This window comes from Oncorhynchus mykiss, chromosome 15 (assembly GCF_057628025.1).
Source record: "Oncorhynchus mykiss isolate SJ-2025 chromosome 15, ASM5762802v1, whole genome shotgun sequence".
Classification (NCBI taxonomy): Eukaryota; Metazoa; Chordata; class Actinopteri; order Salmoniformes; family Salmonidae; genus Oncorhynchus; species Oncorhynchus mykiss.
Window position 1 is genome coordinate 54521209 of NC_143036.1, and position 14024 is coordinate 54535232.

The 14024-nt window shown below is 45.1% G+C and overlaps 1 protein-coding gene across 1 annotated transcript in view; it reads right to left on the reverse strand.

The window, feature by feature from the left end:
• The window catches only part of creb3l2 (cAMP responsive element binding protein 3 like 2), a 28222-nt gene continuing 14198 nt past the window's right edge, over positions 1 to 14024 (reverse strand). Inside the window, exons 2-12 of the mRNA XM_021563548.3 lie at positions 7499 to 7730; positions 7090 to 7274; positions 6891 to 6966; positions 5040 to 5248; positions 4577 to 4723; positions 3681 to 3739; positions 3370 to 3438; positions 2705 to 2804; positions 2338 to 2461; positions 1377 to 1611; positions 1 to 1097 (exon numbers count right to left, since the gene is read on the reverse strand). Of these exons, the coding sequence (XP_021419223.3) occupies positions 1025 to 1097; positions 1377 to 1611; positions 2338 to 2461; positions 2705 to 2804; positions 3370 to 3438; positions 3681 to 3739; positions 4577 to 4723; positions 5040 to 5248; positions 6891 to 6966; positions 7090 to 7274; positions 7499 to 7730 (1509 nt within the window). The 3' untranslated portion in view covers positions 1 to 1024. The remainder of the gene's footprint in view (positions 1098 to 1376; positions 1612 to 2337; positions 2462 to 2704; positions 2805 to 3369; positions 3439 to 3680; positions 3740 to 4576; positions 4724 to 5039; positions 5249 to 6890; positions 6967 to 7089; positions 7275 to 7498; positions 7731 to 14024) is intronic.

A 14024-nucleotide genomic window follows, 5' to 3' on the forward strand; every position in this document is an offset into this window, starting at 1 on the left:
TTTTTACTACGGAAAATATTTATTTGTTTTAGTCAAAAGCCAAGAAGGACAGAACCCATAAAGACAAAGACAGGTTCCTGTGGAGGCAAAATGTGACTCTACAGTTTATATGGAATAAATAAGAATAAAATGGACTCTTTGGGGATGCTGTGTGAGTGGATTGACTGCAGGGTGCAGGCCAAAGGAGAAGGTGGTTATGGTTCTGTTCATCTGTGTGTATGTGGGAGACAGTGCAGGTGGTAGAGACTATGACCTAGCAGAAACATCATACTGGTTCATTCCATATCACAAGGCCACCATTGTGTTTTCTCCAGCAGGAAGGTTTCTTAGTTTAGCAAACACATTCCCCACACACATTATCTGGTAAAAAGTACTTTGTCATAACGCTGTATTATACACAACTTGATTGTCTCAGCATCCAACCACCGATCAAACATCAGTCAACATTGCGTTTACTGACCTCATACATGCAGGCGGACATTTATATTTACAAAAATAGGACTTGCTACGAAGGCCTGCGGCTTTTGATAGAGACTCGTATTTAATAAGGACACAGCGTGCGATTCTGAGTCCATCCTGACAAAAATCGATAGGAAAAGAATACGTAAAGGAAATAGCATTTGAGATACTAGGCCCCATTACTGTGAAGACATCAGCAGAGTATTCAAAGAGCCACGGGGCCCCATTCTCATAACACCGCCATCACACCAAGGGGAATATCACCATAGAAATACAGAACAAAATACCACTCACTCAAATATAACAGAGCATAATGGCTAAAGCAAAACGATGTCATCAAATATATAAAGAAGTAAGGCAAATAAAGGCAAAAATAAAAGCAAAGTACGAACACAAAAATATATCAAAGAGGTGGTGTACTTTTGGAATAAAACACAATATAAAAGAACAACAACTACATACGATAAAATAACAAAGTTATCCAAAAAGATTCTATAAATACAGAGAGCCTCCGTCTCCTGCTCCTGCAGAGGGAAGGTCAAAGGTGACGGGTCAGAGGTAGACCCTATGACGTCTCGTTGACTGTCCTCTCCAGCTCTATGATTTTAGCGCTGTCGTTCACCCTCTGCTCCAGAGACCTGGCGCAGAAGAGAGACGAACAGATAAGAAACTACAGGACTAGACTTTTACTGACACCAATACCCCAAAATCGTGTAAAAGAAAATAGTTTTTCTGTCTCATACAGTCTCTGATATCATTGCCTACCATAAGTGTGTGTGTGTGTGTGTGTGTGTGTGTGTGTGTGTGTGTGTGTGTGTGTGTGTGTGTGTGTGTGTGTGTGTGTGTGTGTGTGTGTGTGTGTGTGTGTGTGTGTGTGTGTGTGTGTGTGTGTGTGCATGAGTACGTGTGTGTTGTACCTGTGCAGGTCTAAAAGCAGGGGTTTCTGTGGGTTCGTATCACTGCTGTTGCTGAAAGGTGGGCGTGTCTCAGCCCGATGTGACTCCTCCCCTTTCTGCTGCTTTTTCTCAGAGCGCCACGCTGCCATGACAACCGTGGGTCTCTCCAATTGGTCAGGATAGTCCCCACCCAGACCCAGAAGGTGTGGCTCGTCCAGCCCTCTCTCCTCATAGGACAGCAGGCTCCTGGACTTCACTGTGAAGGATCATGGGAAAAAAATATATTATAATTTTACCTGATCACATCATGTCCAGAAAGGAGAAAGTACTCAATGACATGCCTATCTTTTACATCTTTCTTTGTTGAAACGTCTTTTGGTTTTTTAGGGACGGTATAATCCTTTGATGCGATCGTGTCTCCTACAAATGCAATCCTACAACCCTCTTAACAATATGACGTCTTATGAAATGGATTACACATTAAACCCTACCAACAGTAAACCTTGCTCTGTACATATCCTACAAAACAGATTGTTCTGCTGTAGGGGCAGAGTGCCAGCAACACAAATGCTGGGCTCTGTGGCTAACAGGCTGTGTGTGGGAGGGAGAAAAGCTGTAGGGGGAGCAAAGATCAATCATCATAAAATGGCTGCATTGCAGTTTAATCATGCTAATGATAGTCCCACTGAATGGGAAATAATGACATTCAAGTGTACACTCTTCCAGGAGGCCATGCCAAAACACTCCAAAAGGTGTGTGTGTGACTGGTAGGATCACGCAACACTGCTACTTTCTCAGCACTCAGAGATTCAGAGCTAATACCTCGCTAACACACACACACACACACACACACACACACACACACACACACACACACACACACACACACACACACACACACGCCATGCACTGTAAAAAGATCAGCATTAATCCATGAAACATGAATGTGCAATGTGTGACTGACTATGTGTGTGTGTAGTACCTGTAGCTGTGTAAGACTCCTGCATGGCCATGTCTCTGGAGAGGCCAGTCTCTGTGATGGAGGAGCAAGGACCCAGGCTGGAGTAGAAACTCCCTAGGAACACAGCGAAGCACAGCACCACCACCTAGACACACACAAACACACCCACAATATGTTATTAGGCTCCACAGTCAAGCACTTACATGAAAAAGACAAGACAGGCTGCCCACAACAGCTGACACACAGAGCATGCAGGAGTTATATCAAATGAAAAACAAAAGGTTATCCAATCGATATGAAGCACAAATGTGCGCTTGCGCACACACACACACACACACACACGCGAGCACACACACACAGGGCTGAGGGTTGAGTTGAGGAGACTCACCATGAGGCAGGAGGAGGTCTGGGTGCCAGTGACTTTGCAAGAGCGGGGAACCTTCCCTGCCACCACCGCCTGCAGAGAGTGTAGCTGTTGAATTAGAGTCCTAGGGAGAGGTAACGAGGGGAGAGAGAGGGAAAGGGGAGAGGAGACGAGGGGGGAAGGGGGAAGGGGAGAGGAGACGAGAGGAGAGAGAGGGGAAGGGGAGAGGAGACGAGGGGAGAGAGGGGAGAGGGGACGAGGGGAGAGGAGACGAGGGGAGAAGGGAAGAGGAGACGTGGGGAGAGAGGGGAGAGGGGATGAGGGGAGAGGAGACGAGGGGGAGAGGAGAGAGAAAGGGCAGAAGGTAAAGTTGGGCTCAGCGCTTAGTCATTGACACTCACACACATCCTGCCAAAGACAATACACACACACACATACACATACACACCGCTAAATAGACAGCTGAACAGAACAGCAGAGAATTATACACTTCACTGGACTAACATATGACTTCACAGACAATGTTACACGGTGTGTATTCGTGCACAAACACATGAAAACATAGCAAAACATAACGCTCCGTTTGACTCAGCGAGCTGTGTGATCATTTTACAAGGTTGGATTAATATTGTAGGAAAGGATGAAGCACTAAACATAACCTGGAGCACTGTATAATGTATGTCTCTTACTTGTTGGTACACTCCAGATTCTCCAGTTTCCTGCGCAGCTCGCTGTTCTCATTGGAGCAGTTTTCCACCCTGTGGACAAAAGGGGGAATTACAAGATCAGTGACAGGCATAATAACTCAGGGAGACAGAAGCCACTACTGTATTTGTGTAAAAGCACCGTTGAGTTTAATGAATTGTCATTGCCATAATAATAAGTCTTTATCTATTGATAATGACGCTAATTAATTACCAAAGAAATGGGAGACAAAAAACGCATTCCCAAAGCAACACATTTGATTTCACGCTGAATGAGAACATCACGAAAGACTCACTTCTTCTCCAGGGCGTCCATGTACTCCTTCTTCTTTCTGCGGCTCTCTTGAGCAGAGATCTGAAAGAAAGGATGTCAAAATTACACCCCTGTTATGGCTCACGGAAGTATCGTTTTACTGTATCACTCTGAAGTGTGTTATTACGTCTGGCACAGGCAGAAATAGAAAATAATTAAACATATGAGTGAGCATTTCTCCTCTGCCAAGATAATCCATCCACCTGACAGGTGTGGCAAAGCAAGAAGCTGATTCAACAGCATGATCATTACGCAGGTGAACTTTGTGCTGGGGACAATAAAAGGCCACTCTAAAATGTGCAGTTTCGTCACGAAACACGATGCCGCAGATGTCTCAAGTTTGGAGGGAGCGTGCAATTGGCGTGCTGACTGCAGGAATGTCCACCAGAGCAGTTGCCAGGAAATCTAACGTTCATTTCCCTACCATAAGCCTCCTCTCCAACGTCATTTTATAGAATATGGCAGTGCGTCCAACCAGCCTCACAACCACAGACCACGTGTAACCATGCCAGCCCAGGACCTCCACATACTGCTTCTTCACCTGCAGGATCGCCTGAGACCAGCCACCCAGTGAGCTGATGAAACTGTGGAGTATTTCTGTCTGTATTAAAGCACTTTGTGGGGAAAAACTCAGTCTGATTGGCTGGGCCTGGCTTCCCAGTGGGTGGGTCAGGCTCCTAAGTGGTTGGGCCTATGCCCTCCCAGGCCCATCCATGGCAAATTAAGAATAGGGCCTAATGAATTTATTTCAATTGACTGATTTCCTGATGTGAACTCTAACTCAGTAAAATCATCGACACTGTTCCATGTTGAGTTTATATTTATGTTCCTAGCTGTTGTTTGACATTTCAACTCACGAATCGTAATCGCAAGTCCCACCTTGTTCTTGATCTTCCTGCGTATCTTCTTCAGGGCTTTCTCCTCCGCCTTGGACAGGGGCAGCTTGGTGGGAACAGGGTAACCCTCGGCAACCAGGGTTCTCCTCTCTTCCTCTGTCAGCAGGAGAGGGCCAGAGCCCTGCAACTTCTACAGGGGGAGGAGGAGAGAGGAAGTGTCATCAGAGTCCATCAGATAAGCTGACAAACTGTGTCTTATTTCAGTGACGTCCCTGTATCTGTTCTCTGAATAGCTCCATCGCTCATTCCTTCCATTTCGTGAGGTTGCCACTGATCTGACCAGGTTGGATTGGTGAACGCAATAGGGTGGTAACCTCGCATTAACTTATCCAATCTCTCTCGGATCAGTGATTACCCAAAGAAAGGTAGGACGGATTCATATTATGCCGACAGGGTCCCTGTATCTTTTCAGTGAATCCCTGGTCCCCAGTCTGTGTTGTACGTACGTGTGGGGCGGTGAGAAGAGGGGAGTTGGAGAGGGAGGAGGGTGTGCGCTGAGACACCTTGAGGCCGGCCTGGGAGGGTGCAGGGCTGAGGGGAGAAGAGGGGGTGGAGGGGCTCTGGGGAGTGCTGGCGTGTACCGGGCTCTGACAGCCCTCTGAGTCACTGCTGTGGGAGGAGGGAGGGGTGGGTGGCATCTGCAGAGACTCCAGACCTTGTGAGGGGAAACACACACAAACAGGTTACACGCCTGCAAACGTTCTCTAGAGACGATCAACACTAACATTTACAGACTTTACACATTGGATTGTACTTGATGTCAACATCATCCATCAGTGGCTAGAAGGGATCCTCAGAGCAGCACAACACTGATCCGCCTGCATAGCAACTATAGATTTCTTAGGCCATATGGATTTTACATGACTGGGAATATAGATATGCATCTGTTGGTCACCTTAAAAAAAAAAGAAGGTATGGGCGTGGATCAGAAAACCAGTCAGTATCTGGTGTGACCACCATTTGCCTCATGCAGTGCGACACATCTCCTTTGCATAGAGTTGATCAGGCAGTTGATTGTGGCCTGTGATTGTAGAATGTTGTCAAAATCCTCTTCAATGTCTGTGCGAAGTTGCTGGTTATTGGCAGGAGCTGGAACATGCTGTCGTACACGTCGATCCAGAGCATCCCAAACATGCTCAATGGGTGACATGTCTGGTGAGTATGCAGGCCATGGAAGAACTGGGACATTTTCAGCTTCCAGGAATTGTGTACAGATCCTTGCGTCATGGGGCCGTGCATTATCATGCTGAAACATGAGGCGATGGTAGCAGATGAATGGCACGACAATGGGCCTCAGGGTCTCATCACGGTATCTCTGTGCATTGAAACTGCCATCGATTAAATACAATTGTGTTCGTTGTCTGTAGCTTATGCCTGCACACACAACCCCCCCACCTAGGGCACTCTGTTCATCACGTTGACATCAGCAAACCGCACGACAACACAATGCCCTACACATTGGTCTGCTGTTGTGAGGCCGGTTGGACGCACTGCCAAATTCTCTAAAACAACGTTGGAGGCGGCTTATGGGAGAGAAGTGAACATTCAGTTCTCTGGCAACAGCTCTGGTGGAAATTCCTGCAGTCAGTATGCCAATTGCATGCTCCCTCAAAACTTGAGACATCTGTGGCATTGTGTTGTGTGACAAAACTGCACATTTTAGAGTGGCTTTTTATTGTCCCCCGCGCAAGGTGCACCTGTGTAATGATCATGCTGTTTAATCAGCTTCTTGATATGCCACACCTCTCAGGTGGATGGATTATCTTGGCAAAGGAGAAATCCTCACTGACAAGGATGTAAAGAAATTAGTGCACAAAATTTGAGAGAAATAAGGTTTTTGTGCATATGGACATTTCTGGGATCCTTTATTTCAGCTCATGCAACATGGGACTAAGACTTTACATGTTGCGTTTGTATGTTTTGAGAAGAAGAAAAAAAGAAACCCGCACACTGCTCTTGATAGTATCACTGCTCTTTAATAAGCTTTACGTATATGACCTTCATCAGAGCGCTTGTACTTGAAAAATCTATATATTTTGGACATACCATACATATTGTCAAATACTTAAAAGTGTGCTTGATTTATATTCAAAATGTATCTTCAAAATGTATGCACGCATGACAAAGTCGCTTTGGATAAAAGCGTCTGCTAAATGGCGTATATCATACGATTATGTTATTTAATGAGAGGTAAAGAGCACAGTACTTGACACGTATATTTGACCCAGGTCTGGGGATGACATACAGAGAGGTTATGAGTAGTGTGGCAGTACGATATGGTGTGTGTCAGGTCTCACCTTTCGGAGACAAGTTGAGGAACTGGTCCACCTCATGAGGCTCCAGTTTGATCTGGATCTCACCAATCTCCTTCGCCTAAACAATCAAACCGCATAGAGAGACGTCACACACGCGCATACGTTTGTGTGTGTGTGTGTGTGTGTTTGTGAGTGAATGTGGGCCTGTCTGCATGTGCTGTGGCTCTAAACATCTTCTTACCTTGCTGGTCTTGCCCTGTGTGGCCGTCTGTGGGTTGGTCTTGGGGGCTGGTGGGGCCGGGGCCTCAGTGATGTGGCCCTCAGGGGCCAGGGAGAGGGTTAGGGTGGGCAGCAGGGCTGGAGGGTCACACAGCAACACCTCCATCTGTTCCTCCTGCTCCACGGACCAATTCTCACCATCTGATTCTAATAGAGCGAAAGAGACACGACACATCAGCATCAGCACGGTCGCATACTGTTTGTGTCTTGTGTGGCCCTGAACGTACTAAAGCACATAGCTCCACATATCTCTGTATTGCCACCCTCTTTTGTTATAGATACCGCAGATATCCTGCACATTACAGTACGGCATGTAATCTACAACTGTCACTGAGGCCCAAAAACCCTCCCCTCTGTCCTCCTCCTCTCACCTGCATCACTCCCCTGCTCCCCAGGCAGATGTGAGACGGGCGACTGGGGCCGGGAGTCCCCACACAGGGAGTAGGAGTGCTCCGCCTGGATGTGGGGCGGTAGCGGGGAGGACGGGGTGAAATCATCCCCCTCGTCCATGGCCTCTCCTTCCCGGCCGGACAGGAAGGGGTCGCTCAGCAGCTGGCCCAGCAAAGCATCCTGGGAGAAGTCATCCAGGAGGTCTGTGAAGTGCTGTTAGAGGGCGAGAGAGAGAGAGAGAGAGATGGACATTCATGATAGATTGATAAAAGACACATAAGAAACACAGACTTGAGGCTGAGCACAGACATGATACCATCTAGTCATCACACTGTCTAGTTACTACACCATATACCATGTCATTATTATATCATATACTTAAAAGTATATGATATACCCTGCCTGGGCGGCAGGGTAGCCTAGTGGTTAGAGCGTTGGACTAGTAACCGGAAGGTTGCGAGTTCAAACCCCCGAGCTGACAAGGTACAAATCTGTCGTTCTGCCCCTGAACAGGCAGTTAACCCACTGTTCCCAGGCCGTCATTGAAAATAAGAATTTGTTCTTAACTGACTTGCCTGGTTAAATAAAGGTAAAATAAATAAATAAATAAATATGTCTGTAGCTAATTTGTAATAACTGCATATGAAGCTCTTTAATGTCTATCAGCACTTGCCTTTGAGGAAAAGCCCCACAGGCCAGCAACAAACAGCCAATCATAGAGCTGTAAAATCCCCTCTCCTCCTGTGACAATAGAGGCTGATATCGCTCCCACCAATCAGAGCGGCCGTATCTCATCCTCCCATCTCTCAATATGGTGAGACGTTTTGACTTTTGAGTACAGGCCAAGACTGACAGCCACCTTCTCCACTTCTTCTCCTTTCTTTCTTTCTCCCCCCCATCCTACCCTCAGAACATTCCTCCATGCACATTCCTTCCCATCTTCCTTTCTTGATGTGACCCCCCAAAAAAAGTCAAATTTCTCATCACTGCTTGGGACAGGCTAGGACAGGCCTCTCAACCTCAGCTGTTCAGGCGCTTCAATGTTCCTTCCCCTCTCTGCCCTCCGCTTTTTAGATGCCCTACCTCTATGTCATCACGAAGACCTTCGGGTCAAAGAAGTCAACTCAATAAACTGAGGGAGCATTCAACGTGTGTGACGGCATTTGAAAGTCATGATCAGATGGGTGTATACTATTTAACTATCTACCTCTATACCTCTTTCTGCTTATGTACTTCTCTACCTCTCTTTAACATGACCAAACTAATAACGCCTATCAGCCAGCTGGAACGGTAATAATGGTCAGGTTAGGCCATATTATTTGTGGTTAATAGCTACATTGAAACAGCGCGCATCAACAGTAGTTCATTGTGTCTTCTGTGAGCCAGTGGAGGACAGGGACAATACAGTATATAGCCTAGACTTACAAGAGAACTGTTGAATAGAAGACAGTCGCCCGTTCGCGAACACAAAAAAACGTGCTTTCGGTTGGTTTCACGCAATGACGTACAGTGCCTTCGGAAAGCATTCCGGACACTTTACTTAGAACACTTCTTCGTTACCTTACAGCCGTATTCTAAAACGGATTAAATAAAAACATTTCAAACTCAGCCATCTACATACAGTACCCCATAATGACAAAGCGAAAACAGGTTTTGAGAAATGTTTGAGAAAACAGAAATATCTTATTTACATAATATTCAGACCCTTTGCTGTGAGACTTTAAATTGAACTCAGGTGCATCCCGTTTCCAATGATCATCCTTGACATGTTTGTACGGCTTGATTGGAGTCCACCTGTGGTAAATTGAATTGATAGGACATGATTTAGAAAGGCAAACACCTGTCTATATAAGGTCCCTCAGTTGACAGTGATGTCCGAGCAAAAACCAAGCCATGAGGTCGAAGGAATTGTCCATAGAGCTCCGAGACAAGATCGTGTCGAGGCACGGATATGGGGAAGGGTACCAAAAAATGTCAGTAGCATTGAAGGTCCCCAAGAACACAGTGGCCTCCATCATTGTTCAATGGAACCAGTTTGGAACCACCAAGACTCTTCCTAGAGCCCTCCACCAATCAGGCCTTTATGGCAGAGTGGCCAGACAGAAGCCACTCCTCAGTAAAAGGCACTTGACAGCCTGCTTGGAGCCAAAAGGAACCTAAAGACTCTCAGACCATGAAAAACAAGATTCTCTGGTCTGATGAAACCATGATTGAACTATTTGGCCTGAATTCCAAGCGTCACGTCTGGAGCAAGCCTGACACCATCCCTACAGTGAAGCATGGTGGTGGCAACAGTACAGAGAGATCCTTGATGAAAACTTGCTCCAGAGCGCTCAGGACCTCAGACTGGGGCGAAGGTTCACCTTCCAACAGGACAATGACCCTAAGCACACAGGCAAGACAACACAGGAATTACTTCGGGACAAGTCTCTGAATGCCCTTGAGTGGCCCATCCAGAGCCCGGACTTGAACCCGATCGAATATCTCTGGAGAGACCAGAAAATAGCTGCGCAGCAACGCTCCCTATCCAACCAGACAGCGCTTGAGAGGATCTACAGAGAAGAATGGGAGAGACTCCACAAATACAGATGTGCCAAGCTTGTAGTGTCATACCCAAGAAGAGTCGAGGCTGTAATCGCTTCCAAAGGTGCTTCAACAAAGTACTGAGTAAAGGGTCTGAATAAATGTGATTTTTTATGGGGTATTGTGTGTAGATTTATGAAAAAGGAAAAAAAAACAATTTGATACATTTTAGAATAAGGCTGCAACCTAACAAAATGTGGAAAAAGTCAAGGGGACTGAAAACTTCCCGAAGTCAATGTATATAAACCCTGGATTGCTGATGCTATGCATTGGCCATTGAAAGGCTTTGAAGCCACCGGTTAGCCATATTGTCACTCCCTAGTAGGAGCAGTCCTCCATGGAAATGAATGGAATTCTACAGTATTTTAAATACACGTTTCAAGGACAAAATTGCATGTCTTTAAGTATTTTTCTGTTGTAGTTGGGACAGTAACATTATTATGAATTTGTATGTTTAGCGCACATTATATACAATTTAAAAGTATGCATTTAGAATTTAGAATGTAGACAATGTATTTCTATACCTTCCAAAATATTACCACAGCACCCCCTATCAGTCATCTAGTGTATATATAAATCCTTGATTTCACTGCCTCCGCACGCCCAATTTTGGTGAGTTCAACGCTTTATTTGGTTTCTCTCTTTACTGAGACCTGGGGGTGTACTCAACCGTTTAAGAACCAAACAGAACGAAAAGGGGTGGGACCTACCTGAATTTGTCCAATAGAAACTCTTGGTTTTGGTGCAAAACCTTTCCCGTTTGGAGTTTAACAGATTAAATGTTTTGCAACAGAATCGGCTTAATGAATAGGCCTACACCCCTGGTTAGAACACTAACTAGGTTCTGATGCAAAGTGTGGTGTTATTCTAGAGTTCAGCACTGATATTTCCCCGGATTTAACCAGTGGTGGGATGACTAGGATCATTTTATCGTCCCTGCTCTTTCTGGCGTACAGTCTCTGTCACTGAGAATGTCAACCATTTTTGAATCAGACCGCTGGATGGATTTGTATTGGACTTGTATTGAACTGCATTACTGATGTGGGATCTTAATTCGAGCCAGTTTGCTATAGCAGGAAAATAATCCCTCAGAAACAGGAAATGTCAATTATTGTGTGGATTATAATTCATGGACATTTTTGTCGGGATTGATACATTTTTCGTGAGAGAAATTGAAGTCTTTCCTTTTAAAATGGAAATTACAATCGTCAGAAGCCTTTTTAAACCTAAAATACACAATACGTTTTGAACTTCCTGTATTTCTGGAAAGTTCTGCTGCAACAGGGTGATCAAATGAAGACGATACATCTGTAAGCGTCAGGGAACCTTATAGTGTAGCCTATATCTTCAAACTCTCCCATCCTATACCCCGACTACTACATATCTCCATAGACATACACTACCGTTCAAAAGTTTGGGGTCACTTAGACATTTAGTTGTTTTTGAAAGAAAATAACATTTTTTGTCCATTAAAATAACATCAAATTGATCAGAAATACAGTGTAGACATTGTTAATGTTGTAAATGACTACTGTAGCTGGAAACAGCAGATTGTTAATGGAATATCTACATAGGCGTACAGAGGCCCATTATCAGAAACCATCCCTCCTGTGTTCCAATGGCACGCTGTGTTAGCTTATCCAAGTTTATCATTTTAAAAGGCTAATTGATCATTAGAAAACCCTTTTGCAATTATGTTAGCACAGCTGAAAACTGTTGTTCTGATTAAAGAAGCAATAAAACTGTCCTTCTTTAGACTAGTTGAGAATCTGGAGCATTTGTGGGTTCGATTACAGGCTTAAAATGTCCAGAAACAAAGAAAGGTCTTTGCTTCTGGCCATTTTGAGCTTGTAATCGAACCCACAAATGCTGATGCTCCAGGTTCTCAACTAGTCTAAAGGAGGCCAGTTTTATTGCTTCTTTAATCAGAACAACAGTTTTCAGCTGTGCTAACATAATTGCAGAAGGGTTTTCTAATGATCACTTTGATGTTATTTTAATGGACAAAAAAAAAAAAAAAAAAAAAAAAAAAGGAAATTTCTAAGTGACTCCAAACTTTTGAACGGTAGTGTATAATGTGTGTGTGTGTGTGTGTGTGTGTCAGAGAGTGGGGTGATGTTGTACAGTAGGGAACAGTGTTACTGTAGAGCTGAGGGAAAGGGAGGAGGGAGGGATGTTTCAATGTGTTGCTCATTAACAAAGATCCACAGAGACAACACCCTCCTTATGAAACAAAGGCCTTTTCACTCACACAAAATAAAGGCAACCTCGACAACTTCCACAGCTGCTTAGATAGAAAACAGCAGTCTTTAACTTCCTGTTGAAAACTAAGAAGAAGAACACCCGACATTTAAAGTATGCACATCATTAAAACGAATAGGCCTACAGATTTCACAGTAATGCTAAGAAGCATTACTCCATAGGATTTGGAGCCAACTGTTCAGGTTGTATTGCAGTATCCTGGAAACCACTTGAGTAAGCCAAACAGTTACGTTAATTACCTGATTCCACCCAAAAATCAGTTCCCTGAAAGTGCATGCATAACTAATAACCTTCACCTGCTCTAGACTACAGTTCTGTCTCCGGGCAGAACTCACAGACTTGAGCCAATAGGAGCATTAGCCAGACAGGGCCTGTCTCTAAACTGCTACAGCAGGGGATAGGAAGCATCTGGAGAACGTGTCTTGGTAGCATCTCAGGGAGTGGGCAGAGAAAACACTTCATGGGTATCATCTAGTTGGAAAACAGAGAGCAACATTCAGAGGGAAAGGGTGGAATGGCAAATAGGAAAAGAGAAGACAGCAGGCGGAAAAAGTGATGAACACCCTGGAGAATGTGAAAGGAGTAAGAAGGAGAGGGGGACGGAGAGAGAGAGAGAGAGAGAAAGAAAGAAAGAGGGAGCACAAGGAGACAGGGAGCGCAAGGAGAGAAGGGTGGAGATGGCAGGAAGCCAGGCATGTGGGTTCAATTACAGTCTGATTCAGGCCAAGACAGAGAGAGAGAGTGCGAGAGAGAGCGCGAGAGAGAGCAAGAGAGAGAGAAAGGGAGGCTGAGGGAGTGAGACAAAACTGACCACTCGCCATTGAAATGTTCTTTCCGCTCTTTTCCCACTTGTAACATTTTCTACATGTCCGGCTGGAAGGGAACTCAATACAAATGCTAGTCTGTCCAGAGGGCCTACCCCAGTAGAGTCAGAGTGACCTCTTTAACCGACTCTTACACGCTAAACATCCTGTTACATACCGAGTTAGACACTAGTCAATTCCCTATATGGCTCTATATACTCTAAAACACCATAGGAAACACTCAGTCCTGTACACATGATTTAAATAGTACACAAACAACTCCAACCCTCCATAAGGAGTTATGTGGGTGTATATAAGGAGAAGGAATTCAGATCATTTCAGGCATGCCTCTCTGCAATCCTCTAACAGGCCTGGTGTGTGTTTAGTCAGTATGTTAATACTAACACACACACACAAAATGGGCCTCGTGTTAACTGTGTTTAAAAAGTGTCTCGCCCTGCATCTGGCCTGTGCCTTTGGGTAGGGGAGAAGAGAGAAGGGTAGAGAGGGGGAAGGGGAGGGGAAAAGAGAGGAGAGAGAAGGAGAGACAAGTTGGAAGAGAGGTGAGGGGAGAGGAGAGAGGAGAAAGGACTGCTGGCTACGTCACACCGAATCACTAACCAACAGACAACAATTTACAATTTACACTGACGCTGACGTCTCCGAGCAACAGAACAGCCGTCCCCAGCGATTGTCACACAGGAAACTCTGGACCCTTACCAGGACGACCACTGACAGACACACCCCTATCTACCATGTTTGTCCCTTGTCGTCATGTGTTGTGTGACAGTTATGGTTTGGTGAGATAATGATTCTGATAGTGATTATGGTGAGAAAACTGTTGGGTGTTGACTAGCTT